The 22,392-nt window shown below is 40.3% G+C and overlaps 4 protein-coding genes and 1 non-coding gene across 5 annotated transcripts; 2 read left to right on the forward strand and 3 right to left on the reverse strand.

The window, feature by feature from the left end:
- Positions 1-1,320: 1,320 nt before the first annotated feature.
- Positions 1,321-2,365, forward strand: HO133_005763 (uncharacterized protein; the record flags this gene model as incomplete). Its single annotated transcript, XM_037296669.1, has 2 exons — positions 1,321-1,973; positions 2,053-2,365. The coding sequence occupies 2 exons, from the start codon at positions 1,321-1,323 to the stop codon at positions 2,363-2,365; spliced, it is 966 nt and encodes a 321-aa protein (XP_037147850.1).
- A 729-nt stretch (positions 2,366-3,094) lies between these two features.
- HO133_005764 (uncharacterized protein) lies at positions 3,095-3,899 on the reverse strand (the record flags this gene model as incomplete). The annotated part of the gene is made up of 3 exons (XM_037296670.1): positions 3,095-3,427; positions 3,474-3,679; positions 3,764-3,899. 3 exons carry the CDS (start codon positions 3,897-3,899, stop codon positions 3,095-3,097), a joined length of 675 nt encoding a protein of 224 aa, XP_037147851.1.
- A 2,240-nt stretch (positions 3,900-6,139) lies between these two features.
- HO133_005765 (uncharacterized protein) lies at positions 6,140-6,583 on the forward strand (the record flags this gene model as incomplete). The annotated part of the gene is made up of 3 exons (XM_037296671.1): positions 6,140-6,226; positions 6,280-6,492; positions 6,563-6,583. 3 exons carry the CDS (start codon positions 6,140-6,142, stop codon positions 6,581-6,583), a joined length of 321 nt encoding a protein of 106 aa, XP_037147852.1.
- A 1,843-nt stretch (positions 6,584-8,426) lies between these two features.
- Positions 8,427-10,305, reverse strand: HO133_005766 (uncharacterized protein; the record flags this gene model as incomplete). Its single annotated transcript, XM_037296672.1, has 2 exons — positions 8,427-9,722; positions 9,772-10,305. 2 exons carry the CDS (start codon positions 10,303-10,305, stop codon positions 8,427-8,429), a joined length of 1,830 nt encoding a protein of 609 aa, XP_037147853.1.
- Positions 10,306-22,026: 11,721 nt separating this feature from the next.
- HO133_005767 lies at positions 22,027-22,171 on the reverse strand. Its single transcript has one exon. It is a non-coding gene; the product is annotated as a tRNA-Ile (tRNA).
- Positions 22,172-22,392: the final 221 nt, after the last annotated feature.

Raw genomic sequence — 22,392 nt, forward strand, 5'->3', positions numbered from 1 at the left:
TTTCAAAGATCACGAGACTTTGGCTCCTTCGCTCCAGAAAGATCTCCAAATGCTTCACAGTCGAAATTTGAGAGGTACGTATAGTACAGGTATCTGTGTCTTGCGATTCTTCATTCTAAAACGGATCTAGAGCTCAACAGGCCATTGAAGTCTTTAGATGTGGCATATGACCAATTCAAAGTCAAGGAGCTACACAGCTGAAGACTAGCACGCCAGAAGCTCCCTCCTCGAGATGCACTAGTCCGTGCCTCTGGATCATTGGATGCTCCTCTAGCGCATCATCTTTCGCAACCATCCCACACAACTTTATCCTCGTAAGATGACAGTGAAACGGCCGACCCAACTAACGGTTGTATCGCTATGTTGACTGGCAACCTTTACACCCCGAGCACTTTAGTATTCGACCATCTCCATCGACGTTCCGAGGATTCTGAGGGTCTTAGAACTCTCCCAGAACCTGTTCTAGATTGCCATGAGGATCATACGAGGGACATCTCTGAATCAATGTTAGCAAAAGTCGAGTTGCTGCATGGCCGCAAAGTTCACAACAGAATCTTAAGCAGTAGGGGCAACGTCAACAAATTCACGGCTCTCCCACTCTGGGGTCCTTTCGAAGGCGTCACTTTATTTTTGGCACATGAATCAAACTACCGCAATGCCGACTTGAGATACAAATTTCGAAGGATCTGCCTGCTTGTTCTACATCCATAGAGACTCTTCTACGAACCAAAAGATTCAGCAATCACTCTTTTGCATGACAAGATTCATATTGCAGCCTCGAAAATGACAGGTATGCCCGTCAGAGAGTTCTATTTCGCCGAAAGGAGTGGAATAGACTGGTAAATAACCAGTTCCACGCAGTGGTCATCAAGGAACTAGGTTCTGTTTTAAATGCTTTGTATCGCTCCGAATCTGAGACGGATGTCGAACAGATGACCAACAGCGAATGCAAAACTGAAAGGGTAGACCATCGAATGGATGAAGCGACGCAAAAGCCAGTGCATTCGACCGGATCTACGATTTTGGAAACATGCTTGCAGATCGAGCCTGCTGACTCTGGTCTCCCTTTCGAGGTAGTATGCAGCTGCATCATTTGCAATAACTCCATCAAAGCTGGTCTAAGGCAAATCCTAGTCAATAGCAATCCACGCTGGACGCTGTATATGAATCGTCCTCTCTATGTTGAGCGCGTGAGGTTCCGTCGCACGTGTAACCAACAAAAGATATCATCCCGCTTCGAGAGGAGATACTTTCTGTTGAACGCAACTATATTTTAGGTTTGCGCAAAAGTTCCAACAATTTGACAGCAACATCAAAGCCATGCTTTTGGACAGATTGCGCCCATCCTCAAAGCTTCCAAGGAATACACGACGAAATCCCTCAGACTCCGCAGTACTGTATGAGGCTCAAAGCAGTACGAATCAAAGTTGTAGGAACAAGAGATTCCGTGTACCTCGGAAGAACCCCCAACAAGCAAGGAACAGTACTGCACAGGCTCGAGCAATTCTAAAATTTCAGACTCAGATTTCAATGGCCAGCCCTGCTATAGCGCTGTCCTCTACGCCAAATCCAATCATTGTATCTGGAGAAGCTGGCCACGAGTTGCTTTCAACTGAGAATGATATGATTCTATCCAGTTTAATCACAAACGACAGAAATGCACCAAAATCGAGGAAAGGACGCAGTGACAGGGTAGCGACTTCCGTATTGAGTGATGACTCGTATCTTCCCGTCAGCGAAGAGAGCGACAAACGATGCAAACGCAAGAGAGGAGCGGACGGCGATCTCTTCCAAAAGAGAGCAAAGGAAAATCCGGCGGAGGACATCCCACGGATGGAATCGAATTTGAAGAGTCAAACAGAGCTTGCGGAGGCGAAGGCTATCGACTCTGAAACTGAAACTAAACGTTTAGGTACTACCCACTTTGGGCCTCATAATAAGCAGGAGTCAACGACTTCTCTGGTTCTCTCTAAGTAAGTTAGTGTCGATGAATATGTGGTCCGAGAAAATCTGTTGCACCAACCGTCTCGAGCATTTCTTTCGAGACCTTAGCTTGGTCCAAATTGACGACATGGATTGCGCCACTAGACAGGCCAGACTCAAAATTCTGATAACGATCATCGAACGAGGCGACGAATTGACTGAAGTTGAGAAGGCACAATTGGCTGAGTTAGAGGCCAAGGGAACTCGAGTTTATGGCCGAGATCTATCAAGAATAAACGTCGCAAATATGGATATTGGGATGAGGAAGAACTGGCGGAACGTGTTGCGCAAGAAAGTCGATCGATATAACGTTCTGAATGAAGCAGAAATGAAGCAAGTAAAGGATTTTGGAATGCTACTTTATATGAAAAGAGGAAAATAAGATAAGTACGCTGTTACGGGGGACTCTTGACACATACTTGCAATCCGGCCTAGTGAAATTGATACATGCTTCTCTCATTATTTTGTATCTAGATTTCTGGAGAAGTAGTTAATGTCATTGACTTGATCTTAACTCTATCATAAACCGAATCATTGTACTCGCGTCGACGCGTACGAACAATTTATATATATAGATTAAATTCTATTTAAACTAAGATTACTTAAGTAATAACTAACAGTTAGTATGGCCTTGATTTACACCGTAGACTGCAAGAGTATTGTAGGATAGGAGAATTCCGTACGTGGAGAGAGTATCGTAGGGTAAATCATTATCATAGGTTAAAGGAGTAAGGTGGGGTTCAGGGTAAACCTCACCAGCTCACCTACATCACTTGCTAAGTTGCTAAAGCGGCCACGCTCGGGCAGGTCTTGAGTGAGTCCGGGTTACTTTTCTTATGCCTTGTACTGCCAAGCCGGTTGAAAGGTACCCCGGCCTCGACCCCCTACATACTCAGGGTGACCGCCGCTTGTCATAGACGGTATACTACTTATTCATACTATGATTCCACATCATTGTTCGATACACGTCGAGTCCCCGAAAATACTGGACTTCGTTGAGAATTGCATTACCTTACTGACCGCTCATCTTTTAGAGATGTGTAGACCTGTATCCTCACTGTTACTGTCATAAACATCGAATTGTCCGACCCTTTGTTATTACGCCACCCCATCAACTCCCAAACCCCTCAATCATCCCCTCCCACTCCCCCGGCTGTGGCTCATCATCCCAAATTCTACTCCCTTCTACTACAGGCCAAGTGTAATTTTCAGGCAGCGGCGTCGGTACCTGATGCTTATACGCCAAGTCCAGCACCTCATCGAAATTCCTGCATTTATGCCATGTGTTGAAATTGGCAAACGGACGCGGATAGTTCTTGATCCAGTGGTTGCTCATCAGCCCAACATCGGCGTGGCACATGATATTCTGGCGTGTCATTTCGATGCAATGGTCTTTTTCCTTCTTGTCAGCGGAGAGGTCCTTCCAGGTAGGCAAGAAACAGTGCTGGGATAGGGTAGAAGGGGAAGAAATCACCGATATGCAAGCGCACTGTTCTCGGCTTATCCGTGAATTCGATCGCTTTGTCTTTATAGTAGTCGAAGTAGGTGGCCATGCGGATGAGGTTTAGGCAGTGCAGCTGATGGATTACCTCGAACGATGTCATGTAGCCACCGCCAAGTTCTTCCGGCAGACGCACGTCGTCTGCTGTGCCGCCCGAGAGGAGCACTTCTTCAAGGGTGGAGCTGCCAGGGTATACTAGTGGTGAAGAAAGATGTTACTGCTACAGCTCTGAGAGGAAGAAGGAAGGATATTGCTGTGTGTGGGGGGGAGGGTACGTACGTGACTCCAGTTTCTTCCATTCAGCGTCGATTTGTGGGCTTGGGTGGCCGCGATATGGCGATGGCCAGTTTAGGGAGCCGTTGAATTGCACTAATCTGTAGCGATTGTCGATTTGGTTCAATACGGGTGCTAACATTTTCAGTCAGGGCCTCTGAAATCTTTTGGCAAAGTTTTTGCGGAAGTGCCTACAATAGAAGGATTGGAGTTCGAGGCAATGCTGGTTTGCATTGAGCTGCCAGCGCAGCCCGAGTACAAACATCAGGATGCACACCAACACTACTACTATTTCGCAAACTCGGAGCGTGACTGTCTTCCATTGCGACCGGTCATACTTTTGCCTGTCAGGGAGCTGCTCTTTTCCAAGTAAGCTTTCTATTTGTCCATGATGGAGCTTCTCATGCAACGAATCTTCTGAAAGTGCGAGAGCAGTCTTGGAGTACTTGAAAAGGTCGAAAGAAGGCATCTCGAGTCCAAAGGTGCTTAGGTCTTTGTCAGGAAATCCCTGATAACTTTCTCCGGTAAAGAATTTTGTTGAGTCGAGGCGTTCGAGGAGATGAAATGAGTTGCTCAAGGAAGGCTGAGGAGACAAGATTATCGGGATCCTTGTACGACCTACATCCCAGATCTGAAGGGTTGGCTTTGATCCTGCTGCGCATATTAAGGTCTTACGCAGCTCCCCTTTTCCCCAGAGAATAGTACATTGATGGGATACTCATGCTAGAGAAAAGCTTAATCTCAATCACGCCAATCTTCCCGCAACACGTTTCTTTCAATTATGGAGATGAACAAGGATGGGTGCGGAGCGAATTTACCACGTCCAAGCCCGTACGGGATCGGCGTCCTCGACCTCATCAAGTTTTCTTCAGCAGGCTCGCGTTCATGTCACGCGCAAAGCTGCAACGAACGAAGGTCAATGGACGAACCACGATGCGAAGTGTCTCGCATCCGTTGGCAGACTTGATGCCTGAAACAACGCATGGCTTGGCACAGCATATACTTGACTCAGCCGAGGACCAGACTACAAGACTGATATTGCGGAGGTGGGCTCCCTTCCCGTCTGACCTGCATAAAATTCTCCAATCCGGTGCGGGACGACTGGACGATGCGAGGCCCAACGCGCGTGCATGATACACCGGAATGGGCTTCCCCGCACTGTACCTAAACCCCAGCATGGCTTGGCATTGCACCTGCCATTTCAATGGCAGGATCAAGATACAAGACTGATATTGCGGGGCAGGACGGTCCGCTGTCTGATATGCATGTGGTTTATAAGATCTCGTGTGGGACAAAGGGACGATGCGAGGCCCAATCTGCATGCAAGATGCCAGGAGTAGGTTTCCCCGCAACGGACCTAAATCCCAGCATGGCGCGGCATTGCATAGTCTTTGCTCAGAGCAGGACCAGCCTATAGAACTGATGTTGCAGGGCCAGACGAAAAAGATTTGGTGTAGGACATGGGGACGATGACACGCTAGAACATTGAAAGGTATACATGTGAAGTTGAATGGAAGTCAGATACATAGCCGAGTAGCGACTTCGCATACGAACAAGGTTTACGCTAACGCAGGGTACTGCTTGCTGAGTACCTTAGAACAACTATTGTACCATCATTTTGACGATTGATCGACTTGTTTTGAAGATACAGAACTATGAGGATTCAACTCGTCTAATTTTCTTGGCCTCTCATTGAAAATGCATGAATGATAGCGCATGCGCATGCGAGGTGCATAGGAATTATCTGCTCCGGAAGTTCAGGTGCATGAGAACGAGCTTCCTTGAAATCTCATCTTCAGCTGGTCCCAATTTCACTCTGACGCAAAGTCTTTTCAGAATGCGGATATGATGCAGAAGCAACACTTGTCAAACCGGATTCAGAAGATCAATAGCCCAACAACGCTGTCCAACACCTTAACCACCAGCCCCGCATCTCGTTCTCTGACCAGTGGGAAGGGCTCGGATGGGACACGAGCGATGGTGCCTACAGATCATACAGCAGTGCAAAGTGGGGTACTCCACTCCGAGCATGGACTGACAGGATGTCGCTGGCGCACCACCTTCCTACACAGCATAATTGGATGGCCGATCCAAAACTCAGAATGTGTCACGAGCATTGCGAGCAGGATACGGTAACGGTGCAGGATTTTAAAATTCGACCCTAGGGGCTGCCGAACACTCGTTGTTCATTCCGAAGCTAGAGTGTGATAGTAAGGTCAGCTGAGGAGGTCGCAACCAGCACCAAGTCTCCATAAAAGCATTACAATCCTCTTCTATTTGAATTCCCCTATTCCTCAATCCGACTGTCCCCTACATCATTGTCTGTTGCTCAAAATTGCTTCGAAAATTACTCACCTCAAAAGGCAAGACCGATAATCCAACATGCATTTCCAACCCTCGGTCATCGCCGTCTTCGCGGCAATGCTCACTGTGACCATCGCAGCGCCAACATCTGGCTCTGAAATCAAAGTGAGTTTCCGGCAGACACTCTTCCAACGTTTCAGAAGTTGAGATTTGAAAAGGAGAAGCGAGTGGCAGCTCCTGGCGATCCAGGCAAAGACTATGTCTACCCGTTCAAAACCTACCCGGAGGAAGAGAAGCGATCCGATCCAGCCAAAGACTACGTTTACCCGTTCAAAACCTACCCGGGAGAGGAAAAACGATCCGATCCAGCCAAAGACTATATCTACCCGTTCAAAACCTACCCGGAAGACGAGAAGCGCGCTGCGGCTCAGGTGAGTGCTTCGATAGACAAGCTTCATTCCTTCATGGTTGGTGGAGAAGCGCGGATCTGATGGTGTTTAGGAGTTCGAGGAGGGCAAATAGGCGACCCAGCAAGAGGACTTCAGGTCTTCGGTCTCGGGGAAGATATCAGAGGGGTTGCGCTGAAACGTGGGGTTTTTAATCTTCTAGGGCGAAGCACCGTTGACGAGACCGAGGTTGGATTTTTGGTAATTCAGAAGGGTCTCTCTTTATAGCCTATATCTCGATTGCGGATACTTGTGATGAAAGCAGCCATGAGCTTTGCTCCCAATCATTCGAACCTTTTGCCTCGAAAGCGTAACAGATATGCAAAGTTGCATGCGCACAGATAGTTGCCAATTGCTTGATTGATGTCATGGTAGCGAAATCATGGCCAATGGATATAGGTGACTTCTTATTTTATGTCCTGTAATGCTGATCGCGGATCGAACTTTGTCACCATCTGAAAAGGTGAGTGAAAGCACGGAGGTCCCATTTGCAGTATCTCACGAGACATCGCATCCTGATGGAACGAGCTCTCTGCACCCTGCACGCGACCATGTTGATCGGGCAGAGGAAGAAGGATAGGCCATTCACGTCATACGACCTTGCGTTGTAGACCTGGTCTGAGGTCTGAGCATCTCCCATTGCATTTCTCCCGCTACTTTGCCCTTTGGTTTAACAAGGAGTAGACTTATCCTTTGAAGGAAGCTTGTGAACAGACTCCAGGACATCGATCGAGCCATGAGCTCCTCTCAAGTCCTGATCTGCAAGGTCATTGCCGGTCGTCTAGCTTTCATTTGCACAATGCTCCGCACCCTTGAAGTTTCTCATTCAGCACATCTCCCTTCCTTCCGGACTATAGGTGTAAATCTCGGTCGCATAGTACCAGGATGCGTGCAGGTAGCCGAAGAAAATCAACTTGTTAAGCGAAGACTACTCAGATCGAAAGTCAGCGATGATAAAGCCCAAATGGGAAGTTGTGGGTGCAGCGCAATGAAACGTATAAGCAGGATGTTCCACGCCTTACATTGCCTGGACACGGTACGAGACGACTTGGAAGACAAGACGAGTCATCAAACGCGCGAGATATCAGGTCGGTCAGCAAGCCGTGGGGAGCCTGATCGTCGCAGGGGAGACTACGTTCAGCACCGCTTTGCATGTATTGCCAAGGTAAGTTACTCACAACTGGACTTCGATTGTCGAGTCTCAAACCCCTCCTGCTTTGGGCGTAGAAAACTCAGATGGCATTCCTTTAGAACCAAAAAAGGTGTTGCCTGTCAATCTGATTGAATGTTTCCTCCTCTTCGGAACCCTTGTTTTGGCTCAGCGGACTGCATCTAAATTTCGCTACAGTAGCACCTATCCCGTATCTTGGCAGGTAGTAAATATCAGGGGCTGCCGACCGTACATCAAAAATTCGTTGCTTTTAACACAGCACAATAAATAACAAAGCGACTTATAGGAAAACTCTTGAATCGCGAACTCTTCTTCTGAGTAGATATAAAAGTTTATCATACAAAATTTGATGGTAAACCTTTTAAGTTAGAGGCTGTTCCGTTGCAAAGAAAGCAGTAATCTTCGATGTTCGGCCAAGAAATTTACTACCCATCTGCCAAGATATGGGATGGCCCGATTTGGTCCCATTCATGCACCGATCCAACGTATCCTCAACATTCTGTGGGTCATTATGTGCGCCCCTGACGGAAGCATTGAGCCACCATGGGAGGAGACAGATACTTCAGGCAACATTATGAGGTATGGGGTCGATGGAGAGGGTTACCAGCACGAGTGCAAAGATACGCGACGGCTTTGGAGGTAAGTCTGCAGTCCGAAGAGCAGGCCGTGGAGCTTTAGGATTGGTACACGGGAGATACCGTGGAGAGCGTCAATTTGCAAGGAACCTGCAAGACTGACGCTGGATCCATCATACTGGAAAGGCCGCCCCATCCCCTCTAGGATCACTCCCAGCACTAAACACATGCCGCCCATCTTCCATATGACATCTGATTACTTGTCCCCTACCAAATAGTCCCCTCCGATGTCCTCTGACTGTTTCAACCTTATGCCCCAATGCTGTCAAGCCCTTCTTGACCTTCTCGCTGATGCCATCTTCGAGATAAATAGTATCCAACAAACTCCCCTGATCTGGCATACCAGCCCCTATACAGAACCTCGGCGCATCTAGCGCAGCTTGTGGTTCGTACTTGAACGCTAGCATGTTCAACAACACTTGGACATGCCCTTGTGGCTGCATGAAGCCACCCATCACGCCATATACGGAGTGTAAGCTGCCATCATCCGGATTCGTGATCATAGATGGGATGATAGTATGATACGGCCTTTTCCTCGGCGCAAAGACGTTGGGATGGCCTTCTTTCAATGAGAACCCCGCACCACGATTTTGCAAGGTGAAGCCGCAGCCTTTGGGAATGATGCATGTGCCGAAGCCGCCGAAGTTACTGTTGATGAAACTGCAGCCGTTGCCATCCTTGTCGGTGGTGGCGAAATAGACGGTATCGCTGTGGTTGTGGGCCGGTGAGCCGTGAGCTGGACGTTCTGATGCTTTTTTGGGGTTGAAGAGTTTGGCGCGTTCAGCAAGGTAGGGCTTTGAGATCATTTCCTCGGTTGGTACTTTGACGACGTTGGGGTCTGCGACAAACCAGGCGGCGTCTGCAAAAGAAATACGGAGAGCTTCGATGACCGCATGGAGGTACTCGGTGCAATTGTGCTCCTTTTCCGCGAAATTACGAATCTTGCCCGCTTTCTCGAGTTCTTCCAGTATTCCAAGGGCCATCAAAGCAACTATTCCTTGACCATTAGGTGGGTGTTCCCATACTTCCACTCCATGGGATGGGGCGGTCTGGCTAGGTTGTCCATCGAGACCTTTACTCTGGATGGCACCGATGTCTTGGCTGTTGAATATCAAGGAAATTGGTTTTGTTTCCTCGGTTCCTGTTTGGGCGTGGTATCTCATATCTTCAAGAGTTAGATGACCTCCGAGGTCCTGAACGACTTTTACCAGAGCTTCGGCTACCGAACCCTCGTAGAATCCAGCTTTGCCATTTTTGGCGAGAAGCCGGAACGTATTAGCGAGGGTTGGATTGTAGAACAATTCTCCTGGCCTAGGCGCTCGTTTGCCGTCTGGTGCCTTGCTGTCCGTTTTCAACATTTCGCCAAAGTTTGGGGAAGCATTGCGGATGAGCTTCTCGCTGGCGCGCCACTACCAATGATTAGCGCTGATCCATATGTGATGAAATTTCGCTGCTCACAAAAAACGAAGACAGCTCTGCCACCGGAAAACCCTCTTCGCCAAGCTCAATCGCAGGTTTCAGGATATCCTCCATGCTGAGCTTTCCACTACCGAACCTCTCAATTGTGTCTACCCATCCAGCTGCGGCCCCTGGGGTCGTAACAGCTTGGACGCTTGTCATAGGGATTGTCCCAGGCTCTCCGGGCTTCACCCCTAAGTCCTTTCGCATTTGTTCCAATGACCCGCTTCCTGAAGACCGGCCAGACCCATTCATAGATTCCACCTTCCTAGTCTTGGCGTTGTAGAAGAGACAGAACATATCGCCCCCAATCCCGGTGGAAGAGGGTTCCGTCATATTCAAGGCAGCTGCCACGGCCACAGCCGCATCTGCTGCGTTCCCGCCAGCCCGTAACATTCTCTGCCCTGCTTGAGCAGCCAGCGGCTGGGTACACGCAACGATGCCATTGGTACTATGAACAACGCTTCGACGACTAGGAAAGGAGATGAACTCGGGATCTGAGGATGGATAAATGGCAGAGGCATTGAGAGGCATTGTCGATGTAACAGCTTACGAATCATATATGAAGTACGTGACGGTACCGCGAGATCTATTGACATTGAAATTGAGAAGGAGGGGATGGAGTGGGGTTATTAGTAGACAGGCTCGCGGGTGACAAAAAGATTGGAACGCCAAGCCCGCACTAAGTGCGGGGAATCGCACACAGATTTATATACGATTCTCCATTTTCTTTGCATCTTTCTATTTATATATTATCTTTATTAAGTTATTATACTATCGATATCGACTAATATATATCTTAGCGAGTTTATATTAAAGTACTTTACGTAATAACGTAGATCTATTATTTCGTAAAATATTTAATATTATAGATATCTCTCTTAGTTTCTTATCTTATATCTATTACGATATAACTCGTTAAGCTCTTTATAATCTAAATTATAAAGAAATATATAATTAGTTTAATAAAATTATATTAAAAGATATTAAAAATATAGAATTAATATTAAAAGAAAATAAGTTTTATATTTTAATTTTAATATAAGAGTAATTAAAATATTTTAAAATACTACGCCCGGACTCACCGAGATATGGGGCACAGGCAGCGCGAGGAAATACCCAGGATGACTATATCTCCAGATGGTACTGTAAAAATATTGCCATTCCGCAGAAACTAGAGAGATTTGTGTTCTTCGTGAGTAGATCACTTAATTAGGCACCCGATATATGTAATATAGCCATCCCTCGCCCGGAAGGGGATTTGATACCCGCTTTTAGAAAGCCGATCAGCGGGACTCCAAGAGCAGATTAGATAGGGATGATTCAAGCGAGAAGACAGCATCACTTTCACTCTGAGTGCTACCATCACAGATATCGAGTGCGAGACGTTGACTAAAAAGGGATGCTTTAATAATCCTATTGTCATGATTGTTGTGGCAGGCTCTCTTCCGCATTGATTAACCCTTTTGTCTTGACGGTACCTTCCAAGCGCTTTCCCCAATGTGCTTGCCGCCCGGTGCCTACTCGCTTTAGGAGATCACCTCTAACGATGGTTTCTTGATCCACGGTGACCTGAGCACCTTCCAAAGGACTGGATTCTTCACCCGTTATGCAGCTTCGGGACAGTCCAGTTTCTTCGTTGTCTGGAAGTATCACAGTTGTTGCAGACTTGGTAGAATCAATAGTGAGTGTTGCTCAATGAAGACCTTTCGAAAAATGCATTTGCCTCTATGCCGTCGTAATCTTATCAGCAGCTTTTCACTAACTTGACAGTGGTATACACAAATGCTGGGCTTAAAATTCTATTTGCACAAGTGCCATTCTGTACCTTCCCCTACCAATTATAAGTCTTTGTTAGCTTCATCTTCGTTTAGATCACTGTTGCTTAGAACGGCCCAGCGGCCGCTATGACTATCTGTTCGTGAGGATGATGAAGACTGGTATGAAAGCGAGGCATCGTGTAGAGTATGATGATGAAAAGGACTTCATTACTATAGAGGCCAGTAGGAGGGAGCCCACCAGCATCAATAGATCACTTGGGGATCTACTCGAAGAGATTATCGCCGATTTACGATCTCGCAACCAATGCTTGACAGACTTAAGTGGGTTATTAGACGGCCCAGCGGCCGATGCCGATATTAATGAAAGGCGAGCCACTCCGATAGTATCCTTCAAGATCTCCGGAACAGCAGAGGTTTGGACTCGAAAAGCCATAGATAGCTTTCGCCACAGCTTGACTGGGGGCTAGTGAGGGCACAGCACACACTTATAGCAGGATAGCCGAGATTGCTATGTTGGAAGAGCCTTGAAAAGGCGGTGTTCTCACCTGTTTTTTGCTTCTTATTCTTGTTCCTCTCGTCGCAAGAAGAGGTTTTTACACTTTTTCCTTCCTGATATCAGACGAAAGCAATTTTCATTTGAAAAACACATTATTCTTACCCGTTGTTATTCAGCCACTACCAATGGCCCCCAAACGTCCTCACAAGCCTACCGCAAAAGCCATAGTTACACGTCAGACTGCCGCCATTAGATCACCACCTTCACAAAAATCGTTCTTAAAAAGATCCTCTAATAGGCCCCTCCCCCCACCTACTCTCGCTATATCTTTTATTCACCAACCAGGTTCTTTAATAAGACCACCCACTCCGTTAGACCCGATCTATAATCCTTACACCATTCAATTGTAATTAGTTCATCAGGAATTTGAATGAGCATAGGCCGATGAAAATAATATACTTCAGAATTAAAACGAACTCGCCCGTATATAGAACGAGGTTAATAAGATCTATACCTGTTGCCAGTTAATTACCCCTATCATATATTAATCTATATCCTAAATCCCTATATTATTAACCCACTAATCGTTTCTATTCGTCTTACCTCCCCAGCTATCGCCTATATCTCTTTAAATTATATAGTTAACTTTAGCCTTACCGTAGTAGAGAACGTTAATATTATTTGAGATGGAAGTAATACCGCGTCGCTTCTTCTTATATTAAAATAATAACCTTATAATAATTTCTCTTCTTTTTTATTTTAAAGTAGTAAATCTAAAATATATCAAATAAATCTATTATAAGATATTCGATGTTAAATATCTTAATAAGCTATCTAATAACTTCATTAATTATCTTATTAATAACGATAAGAAGATTAAGAGATTTAAAGAATTTCTTCGATATTTCGAGGTCTATAGCTAAATTATATATTTCTTTATCTATAAAATAATTATCTTATCTTTTTAAAAAGTCCTATCGAATTATTACTACTATATTTCTAATCTATCAACTATCTATATCTTTTAATTAATATACTATTTTTATAAGATCTTCGTTTATAATAGAATTTAGCTTTATTAAGACGATATCTATGTATAGCGAATATTCGATAATTATTTAGAAAATCGAATTCTGAGATAGCGATCCCCGCCGATTTAATCGAGAGTTTATCTATTATATAATTTATATTTAAATTAGACTTTACCCTAGATATATCGTAGTATTACTTTTATATCTTCTTACTAAAATACTTAAAACTCTTAACCGTTTTACTATAATTGATTTAATTATAATAAACTATATAATTCTTAAAGTTATTATTATCTATATATATATAATATATATAGCTAATTATATTCTTCTACTAGCTATATTAATAAAATCTCCGCTAATATTATCTTACTAGATATAAAACCTCCTTTCATCTCTTAACTATAATTAATATTAAGAAATCTTAAATCGATAGTCAAGTTATTCTCGTATATACTTATCTCATTAAATAAGCCTCTATTAAAAAGACGTAATTTACTAAAGAAAGATAATTAAAAGAAATAACTTAAAGATTATCTCGATTAAATATTCGTTAATATCTTATTTATAATTATCACCCGCGGTATTAAAATAGACTATTAAGATCTTAGTTAATTACTATTAAATAAACTCTACTTTAATATCGCTATAGTATTCGAAATACTATCTAAAGATCTTTAAAAGTAGAAGAATAACGATTATCTAATAAGGTTAGATATAAAACTCTTAAAATACTTTATTTCGTCTCTATTAGACTTTATTTCGAAGTATAATAGCGACTAGAAAAGAATTTATAATCTTTTCTTCCCACGATTACAATCTGTTAACCACTATATTTATAAGGCCTACGAAGTACTCGAATATATTATATTAAACGATACTATCGATATTTTACTTATCTAGAATAAGAGTATAATTATAATTAAGCGAGACCTCGTTAATATATTTAAATATATTCTTATAGTTAAATCGAACTTTTAACTACTAAGTTTCTTTTAGAATGACTTCTATTATATCGATAGATTCTTATTATTTAACTTATACACTATATCCTTTAATTTTAATCTATTCGCTAAAACCCTTTATTAAGTACTTATTATCGTTCTTTTCTAAAGTATTATTTTTTATTATTTAAACGATTTCTTCGCTATTCTTTTATCTAATAGCGATATAATCTAATTTAGCGACGACTTTAATATTATCTACGATAATTATAATTTAAAGATAAATTATATTAAGAATAAGAAAGGTACTCTAATTGAATTTTTAGGAATTTAATTTGATAGCGAGAAGATAAAGATTAGGCTTCTTCTTAATAAGCTAAAAAGAGCGAGAAAGTCGATAAAAGCCCTTCTAAATAGGTGGAGTATCCTCTATAACGAGCTGAAATCAGCGATAAATTTATTATTCTTCTCCGCTAAAGTAGTAATCCCTAATAAAGCCTTTCTGAGAAAGCTCTACTTCGCATTATTTAAAAAATGAGAATATTATTATATTATCGCCGTAATCGCAGCGGACCTACGCTAATAAGATATCTTTCTATTTAGATAAAATGAGATATGACTACTCCGCCACACAGCCGCACGCCGTTATTATTTCATATAGATAAACACTTCTAGTAAGTATGAAATAAGAGGGTATATCCTCGAGGATATCGCTACTCGTTCTAAATTAAACAATACGTTTAGTATATACTTCGCTATCCGCTATCGTAAGAAGGATATTTAATTTAAAGAGATATTTGCTATTCTTATAGTTATCCGCAGATAATTATCTCGCTTATATTAATTATATCTTACGCTCTACTATAATAATAACGTCGTCGTCGAGAGTATTAATAGTAATTCTATATATAAGTCGACTATAATATCGCTTAGATAAATAGTTATACTATTCGCTTAATACGATATTATTTATAATATAATTTAAATCTTTATTAAGTGAAATACTTTAGTCGACTTACTCTCTCGCTTTAAATTTAATAAAATTATTAACTTACATCTATAGCTAAGCGCTCTTAGTCTACGTAGAATTTATTAAGTTATAATCCATTTAAATTATAATATAAGAAGACTTCTTTAAATTATAATATCGCGAGATATCTCTAATAAGATCTAATTAATAAGATAAGAAGTAACTATTAAACGGCGAAGACCTTCTATATCGAATTTTATACCTTATCGAGGATTACCGCGTTTTTCGCTATTATTTAATTATTTATCGACTAAATAGTACGTCTAGTTAATTATTACGTTTAGATTAAATTTATTAAGATTTATCTTATAAATATTCATTTAGCCTATATGGATATAGAATTTAAGAACCTCGAGGTCTTTTATTATCTACTATTATAGCGGGTAATTACTAATATTTATAGACTATATAGCGAGGCTAATATTAAAGAATATAATTTAATTACGCGAGATCTACTACTTTATATTCTTATCTAATTTAATAAAACTTTCTTAGAGAGAGTTATCTTATATACTTTCTTTTATCTCATATTTACTATATTTCTTTATATAGGCGAATTTATATAATCCTAAACTAAATTCGAGAATAGTGATTTTAAACGATAATATATTATAAGATATTTAATTACGCTATATAGTTACTATATAAAGCTATCACTATTATTCTTAAAGACGAACCTATTTAAAAGGGGAATTACGCTATCTATTACCGCTATAAATAATAACGTCTACTCTATTTATTCGCTATAAAACTTATTTACTCGCTTCTCTATTAGTAAGTTATTATCGCTATTTAATTCGAATAAGGTCTTTATAAGATAGTATATTATCGCTACGCTACGTAGTACTCTATATATACTCGATTACTCGAGCTACTATTTAGAATACTCTTTTCGCGAGAAGATCGCTATCTCCGCGAGGGATGTCGATTTGATTAACGACGAGATTTAACTACTTGATCGTTGGAAGTCTAATTCATATCGCTTATATATCGAGATATATCCGGCCTATATCCTCGCCGTATTATGTTGCTTCTAGCGTCCTTATATAGCTTAGAGCTAATAGGTTCCTATCAGGTGTGGGCTATCTATTTTGAGAGTTTTTCTAGAGCTAAGCTATATAGTAGATTGCTGTCTATATGCGGCTGGGCCTTAAGACTTAGTCAATTATTATTTAGAACTCATTTGTGCGTGTAGTTTTCGTGGGACGTTTAGCGAGACAGCACTAGTCCCCAAATAGACGTAACACTTGCCGAGCGCTTGGGCGAGGCCAACTGGCAGAGGTACCAGAGAGTATCAAAGAAGCTGAACGGAACAGACTATTCGGAAGACCAGAGCGGAAGTGGTAGTGATGATAGCGAAGAAGACGAAGTAGAAGACCTCCCGGACTTCACGGAGGCTACCAAATCAAGCGCAGATCCCAGCTCTGTCTTCAGCTCAGCAGGACGGCAGATAATTACCACTGGGACATCTGTCTCCAACAAGGCTAATTACTAATTCATACCCCGAAACTATGAATCCTTACCGAATCATACCCCTAATTACTGAATCATACCCCGAAACTATGAATCCTTACTCAATCATACCCCTAATTACTGAATCATACCCCTACATCAAAATTTGGGGTATGATTCGATAAGGATTAATTGCTTGAGGTATAATTCGGTAATTTACCAAACTTGCTGTATAGACTATTAAAAGTGAAGACTATATATGAGAGTCACAGACTGGGTATCCGATAACCGCTCAACTGTAATAAATCCAATTTTTTCTATTACAATACACTATGACACTCCATCACCCTATTATAATACATTAAAAAAGCGCTATATCTACTCTTTAGACTTCACTATAATTCCTCTACTATAAAATTATTCTATATAGTTTCCTTTACGATATAGAAAGACGTTATATATAGTATAGCCACCTCTAATCCTAAGAGAACTTTCTCTATTTTTATTTATTTCTCTATTAAAACCTCTATTCTTAATGTCTATACGATACTATATATATATTCTACTATCTTTTATATTTTGCTAGTTATAATTATCTTATAGTAACTTAGAGAGAATAGTAATTGCGAGTGGAGATGGAATCTTTCGATTAACTCGATACTTTATCCTTTATTAAATCTATTATTACTTGTTCTAGGAAACTCTAATGCTTTTAACGCTTCTTTTTTATAAATTTATAGAGTTTAAAAGTATTAGAGAGACTTCTATCAAGATGCTAAGTGAATAGAGATATCTAAGTTCGATTATAAGCTCGCTAAGAAGTATATATAGCTATTAATATATTAAATCGATTAATCTCCCTTATATATAAGTTGTAATAGAAGAATATTCTCGAAATATCGAAATCCTTTTATTAAATGTTATTCTTATTCTTCTTAAAAGTAGGTAAGACAATGCGATTATTAGTACTTGTCCTATTGAGACGCTTTCTCTTTTTAATAATAGTATTATTAACCTCTCTAATATCGTAGATAATAATAAGAGCTAAAATAAGGTTATTATTCTATTAAGCTATTATAAGAATATTATCTTAAACTACTATAGTAAGAACTTTATATAAAATATTCTTAGTAAAAATCTATTTTATCTTTATAAGTAATTTCGAAAGATCTATTCGATTTGGCTTTATAGTCTTATATATAGTAATCCTTGAGGCCTTCAGCTTTTTAGTAAGCTTTAATTCGATAAAATAGTTATTTATAAAGAGGATAGAGTTAGAGAATAGTATATTAGTAGCTAATTTAAATACTATAACTAATATTTCTTCGAGATCTTTAACTTTTAATCTATTTTCGAGGTCTTATATAGACGAATACTATATATAATTATAGAGATAACTCTTATTACTAATTGCGAAAAGCTTATATTTCTTCTTAATTGACTTGTTTAAAGTTATAATAGAATAATAAATACACTCTATCTTCTTAATTATATATTTATTAATTATATAGTAGAAATTTAATATACGTAATTTCTTTTAATTATTTTATATCTTATCGGCGAATAAAAGAAGCTTTCTATACTATATAGACTTCTTATATCTATTCTTTTTAATAGTAAAATTATTCTTTATATCGAGATTTAAGTAATATATATATCTACGAAGAAGAATATAGCGATTTCGAGCTATTTATCTAGTAATAATCGAAGTTACTAGAGTAATACTATTATTTCTTTAGTAATTATAAATAGTAGAAAAGTAATAGATTCTTATATAGATAGTAATAGCGATAAAGATTTTCAGCTTTAAGATCTTAAGAGGTTCTTAAGTAGAATTAAAGGTACTCTACTAAGAGATATATAAATTAATATTATCGCAAAGTATTTCCCATACAGCAGTAGTTTATATAAGAGAAAACACTAAATATAAAGTAACTTTTAGACCTTTCGGAAGGTGGTTAATAGCCTTATAATATAGAATTTCCATTGATTAATACTCTAATAGTTTAGGTATATCTTCGAGAAGCTTATCACGTTTCTCGAGCTTATCCTTTCTTATCTTATCCTAAGCTTCTCTTTTCTAACGCTTTAAGGCCTAAGCTACTTTAATCTTATTAGAAGTAGATAGAGTAGTAATTTTAGCTATAGTAGACGTGATGTAGTAAAGTTATTAAGAAGAATAGAAAAGAGACGCGTTATTGATATGCGGAGAATTCTCGATTAATTTATTATCTCGGCCTAGGCGGTTATCGAATAGATAGGCTAGAAGATCAAATTCAGCCCACTATTAGCAGCAGCTCCTACGGGGGCTCTATTTAGTCTAAATAGAGGTATCTAGCTATCAAGCGTAGCTGTCAAGCGTAAAAAAGGTCTAGTCCCGAAGGTATCTATAGCTAGACCCCTATTTAAACCTAAATAAAGTTTTTATAAAGCCGTTATAGGGCCTCGTGAGAGCTACTACTAATATTTACTCGACTTTTATCTAATATTTAAACTAGTAGATCATCTATTAAATTCAGTCTAAGATATTTCCTCTTTTCTGTAATCGAATGGCCCAGGTCGCGAATTTCTTCTTTTACGATTTTTATCATAAATGATAAATTATCGAATCATATTCTAAGTAATAACGAATTACTAAATTATATCTCAAGGTGTATAATTTAATAATTAGAAGTATAAGTCGATAAGGATTTATAGTTTCGGGGTATGAATTAGTAATTAGCCCGTTAGTAATTTGCTATTACTTAGAGTATAATTCGATAATTTACTATTTATAATATAAATCGTAAAGAAGAAAATTCGCGCTATTCGATTATAGAAAAGAGAAAATATCTCTAATTATATTTAATAGATAATCTATTAATTTAAATATTAGATGAAAGTCGAGTAAATATTAATAGTAGCTCTTATAAGAGCCCTGCGATAATTCTATAAAGGTCTTATTTAGATTTAAATAGGAGCCTAACTGTAGATACTCTCGAAATTAAGCTTTTTTTACGCTTGATAGCTACGCTTAATAGCTAGATACCCTTATTTAGATCTAAATAGAGCCTCCGTAGAGCCGTCGCAGGGCCCCCGTAAGGGTTACTACTAATAGTAAGCTAAATTTAGCCCCCTAGCCTATCTATATCTAGTCTATAATTTTTATATATAATCTTTACTTTTAATAGTCTATATAGTAAGTTTAATAAATTATCGAATTATACTCTAAGTAATTAATTCTTATCGAATTATACTTTAAATTTTGGTATAGAGATATAATTTAGTAATTAGGGGTATGATTCGGTAAGGATTTATAGTTTCGGGGTATGATTCGGTAATTAGCCCGTCTCCAACAACCAGTTTGAACTAAATTTCTTGTTAGGAGGGCGCGGCGCGTTGTCCAGGATTTTAGATCCCAAGCCACCTACACATCGGTGGTCAGTGGTTATTCAGGCGAAAGAGGCTGGCTGAGGATCGAAAGGATCCCGCTGCACAGTCTGCGGGGACAAACAAAAGGACATTACAAATCAAACGGAATGGAGATAGCATATGTTCGCGGACCTAGAGCCTTACATCCGCACATTCCAAGACTGTGCACTAGGTGTAAGCTCTTTTGGTCTGAAAGGTATGGGCCGGCCACGAATCTTAGAAGCTCGACCCTTCAATAGACTGATTCTTTATTTTATTCGTTTTTTTTTGTTTTCGGGGGTGAAAACTCCGAGTAGCGGCCCTGGGCTAGCCCTACTTGTAAGGTACTCTAGGGGCGGGAGCCGCCCGTAAAATTGAAATTGTAGGCCGCGGAACATCTTGCAGATGTACAACATACGGAGGTCTGCACCAAAAGTCCTGCACCCGCGCTAGTGGCAGCCCTAACCCTACTTTCGGAAAGCGGCCCTGTAGAGGGGGGAGCCTAGAAATGTCTTCGTATTAGTGAAATGGTAGCCGCTCTCGGTAGGGATGCGTAATGACTGACATTTGACCCCTATGACAGTCATGTGACAGTCATACGGTGACAGGCCGTCTGACCTGACAAATGACAGCGCTAACCGTATACCGTAGGTGTCTAACCGTAAAGATGATAAGGCTAACCAAAGATAGGCGTAGTAGATAGAAGCTTGGCGTTATCTATTCTTAGCTCAATAAGATACCACTAGTGATACTCAGTTTCAGCCCTGAATATCTCTGAATTCCACCGTACCCCGAGGGTCGGGGACAAAAGTCGTTGGACACCGATCCCCGCTAAGCCCTACCAAAGTGTCCAACGACTTTTGTCCCCGACCCTCGCCCTTCGAATCCCACGCTTCACCTTACTACAAGCTCTTTGCAGTGCGGTCATTTGAATACATATGACTGTCAAATGACCGAGAAGGTCTGACCTGACGTCACGTGTCATATGACAAATCCACATCCCTAGCTCTCGGCAACCTGCTCCCACCCCGCCATACCCCCAACTTGTATCTGTTGAAGGACTAGCCGTTGGAGGGAGGGTATAACTAGGGTAGGTGTTGGAATTAGAATATATTTGCCTCAGTCCCTCAGACCTGCCAAGCCCATTAAACTCCTTCGGGTTAGCCTGCTGACTTCGCAGCTTAAATGCGGTAGATCTGAGCGCAAAACCTCGTAATTTTATCAGATCCGCGTTATTTTCGCGTACGTCTTATATAAACTTTAAGCTTATATTTTTTAAGTCTTAACATCTACTTACGCGATGTAATTATAATTTAATTTTCTATTATAATAATTTATTTCTTAATACGAGATAATAGTTTTATATCTTCTCTATCGAATACGCTATTTTTTAAGATTATCTCTTAAGAATTCAGCGATATTAATATGGGCTTTTAAAAAATCCGTAGAATTAATATTAAATTTCGAGTATTACGCGATAATAATCATAATCGATTAGCTCGAGATTTCTTTTATTAAAAGATTTATATATATATATAAGTCTTCGAAGTACGTATTTAACGTAAATAATTAAGTAAATTATAATACGCTAGTACTCGAGACTAATTTAGCTTTAAAATGCCAAGAATGCCAAGGAATTTATACGTTAAGAATGTTTAAAAATGTCAAATCACCGTAATGCGTGTAAGTTTTTTTAAAAGAAATAAAGAAGAATAAATGGAGAAGAATAGAGAAAAATAGAGAGTAATAGAGAAGAATAGAGAAAAGTTAATGATTTACTTATGTGTGCGCACGCGTATATATATTTATATGTGTGTGTGTGTGTGTTGCAAATACTCGACGATACGCGTTAATTTGTTAACGTATTTTAATACATTTAAAATACGTAGTTAAAATTCGTATTCAAGTTAAAAATGCGAAATTATGCGGGATTCCTTATATTTTATTAGAAATAAGCCGGATCTGCGCGTAAGATTAGGATTTGCCCTCAGACGTGTTATTTTCTAGGTCCGCAGTCAGCAGAAGTGCTAACCCGAAGGGGCTTAGCAAGCGAAGCTTAACACTCTGAGGGACTGAGGCAAGAATATATGATGAACGGAAGATTTAAGGGTGAAAGGACCCCAAAAAGAACTGACCGGGGCGAGGTTCGAACTCGCGATCTATAGATAACATTACGTGGCATATGAGACTATCGCTCTAATTTAGATCAATGTTAGATATTCCTTACCGTGATATCAGACTTTGCGACCTTACCTAACCAGCTAAGCCACCCAGTCGCGATTTTAAACTATCCTCAGATTCTATATGTAATGTTAAAAGCCAGGAGCTGCTGTTACAGGCCACGCGATTATGATGGAGGGCATTTGCCTGCAGCACACCAAAAGCCTTCCCGTTTGTTTCTTTTTCCCTGAGGCCGTATCAATGGACTCAATGGAAACCCCCACCCCTCCCCTCCCGTCTCGACAATCACGTACTAGTTTTCCCCATGGTGGCTGAA

Source organism: Letharia lupina (genome assembly GCF_014066315.1).
Source record: "Letharia lupina isolate WasteWater1 chromosome Unknown contig_22, whole genome shotgun sequence".
NCBI lineage: Eukaryota > Fungi > Ascomycota > Lecanoromycetes > Lecanorales > Parmeliaceae > Letharia > Letharia lupina.